This window comes from Antrostomus carolinensis, unplaced genomic scaffold, assembly GCF_000700745.2.
Source record: "Antrostomus carolinensis isolate BGI_N321 unplaced genomic scaffold, ASM70074v2 scaffold22871, whole genome shotgun sequence".
Taxonomy (NCBI): Eukaryota; Metazoa; Chordata; class Aves; order Caprimulgiformes; family Caprimulgidae; genus Antrostomus; species Antrostomus carolinensis.
The window spans coordinates 1-2,290 of NW_010293804.1; the positions used below are offsets into that span (position 1 = coordinate 1).

Genomic DNA, 2,290 nt, shown 5'->3' on the forward strand with positions numbered 1-2,290 from the left:
CAGGTTGCCCAGAGAGGTGGTAGAATCCTCACTCCTGAAAACATTCAAGGTCAAGTCCAGCAGGAAGAGGTCAAGTCCAACCATTAGACCATTGAGTCCAACTGTTAAGACTGAGTCCAACCACTAGACCTTCGAGTCCAACCATTAGATCGAGTCCAACCATTAGAGTATCAAGTCCAACCACTAGACCATCGAGTCCAACTGTTAAGACTGAGTCCAACTGTTAGAGCTTTGAGTCCAACCATTAGACCATCGAGTCCAACCAATAGACCATTGAGTCCACCCATTAGACCATCGAGTCCACCCATTAGACCATCGAGTCCAACCAATAGACCATTGAGTCCACCCATTAGACCATCGAGTCCAACCATTAGACCATCAAGTCCAACCATTAGAGCATGGAGTCCAACTCTTAAAGATGACTCTGTGATTTCAGGAGAAGGGCAGACGCAGGCACCAGACCCCCAACCATCTCCCTCCTCCCACCAAGAACCATTGTCTGGTCTTTCAACCTCTACTTACAGGGAGGTTCAGCTTGACGGCATCCACGGGCTGCTGGAAAGGCCACGCAAACTGGTGCTTCCATAACGTCTTCAGCACCACCTTGAGCAGATATTGCAGCTGGTTGGTCTGTCGCTTGGGTTTGTTGGGGTTAGAGGTCTCCGGTGGAGGAGGATTCACACCTACAACGCTGCCTTGTTGGGGTTGAGCCTGTGACTGCGTCGTTGACATTTGGGTGGTTTCTAGTCCATCCCCCATGACCGGCAAATTTCTCAGTCTCGTTCCGGGGCCGCTCTCCGTCGACATGCTATTGATCCCATTGCATTCCTCACCCGACACCCTGTGGAACAAGGAGAGACGAGGTCACTTCAATCCCAGGCTTTGGGTACAAGTTGTCACCTAAAAATAACCCAGGTGGACCTCTGCTAGACTAGCTCAGGCAACCAGACCTTGAGTCTCGCTCGCTTGGTGCCAGAGTTGTGTTGCCACAACAAATGACATCAGCGTCCTGTATCCCGGGGTAAGAACGGACATTCCGAGGCCATTCCCTGCTTTGCCTCTCCACTCCTCAACGAGCGGGAGTTTTATCCCTGTTCTTGCCTAATCTGGTCAAGAAGAACTTCAACCTTCTCCATAAAGAGCCTTCGTTGCCTCTAAACGAGGTTCTTCAGCTTCAGCTCCAAGGTTGGGTTCGCCAACACCAGGAAGAGAATTTCAATTGGCGTTGGACAACTTTTAGCTCCAGTTAATCCCAATTTCATGCCAAAATTTGTCTTTTAGGTGAAGGTTGAGCTTCCGTAGGATGCTTCAGCTGAACCAGGCCGTGGACACTCACATTTAATTCACGTTATCTGGTTTTGGTTGATAATTGAGGTAGATAATAATTTTTGGTAGTTAATTTATGTAGATAGTCTTTAGTTAAAGACAATCTCTAGGTAGCTAATCCAAGTAGACAATATTTAGGTAGATAATCTGGGTATACCACCTTTAGGTATATAATCTCCAGGTAGATAATCTGGGTACACTATCTTTAGATAGATAATCTAGGTAGATAGTCTAGGTAGATAATCTAGGTAGATAATCTAGGTAGATAGTCTAGGTAGATAATCTTCAATTAGACAATCTTTACGTAGATGATCTAAATACATAATCTTTAGGTGGATAATCTTTAGGTGGATAATCTTTAGGTAGATAATCTAGAGGGACCAAGAGCCAGAGAGACAAAGCATCTGAATTATTTTACCTGCTACGTCCCTCAACCACTTCCAAATCTCCATAAAAACCTCACCCCAATTTAAACTTCTGCTTCAAGTCGGCGCTTCGTTGTTTTTACTGGCTTAAAACTGACACCGACCACCAAAACCCAAGACAATTTTGAAATAAAATTCCAAGACAATTTTGCAAAAAACTTGAAGGACATTTTTGTTTTCGACGTTACCTTGTAGGATACATTGCCATAAAATTTTGCCCCAGAAAATGATGCCGAGTCAGAAGTTGCTTGGCTTGTCCATCGATCTTCCGTGGCTCCAGGCACAAATGCCTTTGGATATCGTAGCTGAGGAAACAAAGAAAAGAATTCTTTCATTTCTAATTTTTGCCAAAGCAGCAAAAAATGATGTTGACCTCCAGAGAATTACTGATTTTTTTAAGGTATGTTAATAATTCAGCGACGCAAGAGTCGAGTGACGCCTGCGAACACGAGACAGCGACGGAAAAATGAGGAATCGACACCAGTATTTAAAGTTTTTGCAGGTATTTTGGGTAAACTTCCTGAAATTCAGCATTTCAA

At 44.5% G+C, this 2,290-nt stretch overlaps 1 protein-coding gene across 1 annotated transcript; it reads right to left on the reverse strand.

The window, feature by feature from the left end:
* Positions 1-522: 522 nt before the first annotated feature.
* Positions 523-2,056, reverse strand: LOC104532270 (bromodomain-containing protein 4-like; the record flags this gene model as incomplete). The annotated part of the gene is made up of 2 exons (XM_010177436.1): positions 523-841; positions 1,940-2,056. Coding segments are annotated over 2 exons (436 nt in total), but the record flags the coding sequence as incomplete, so codon positions are not given.
* Positions 2,057-2,290: the final 234 nt, after the last annotated feature.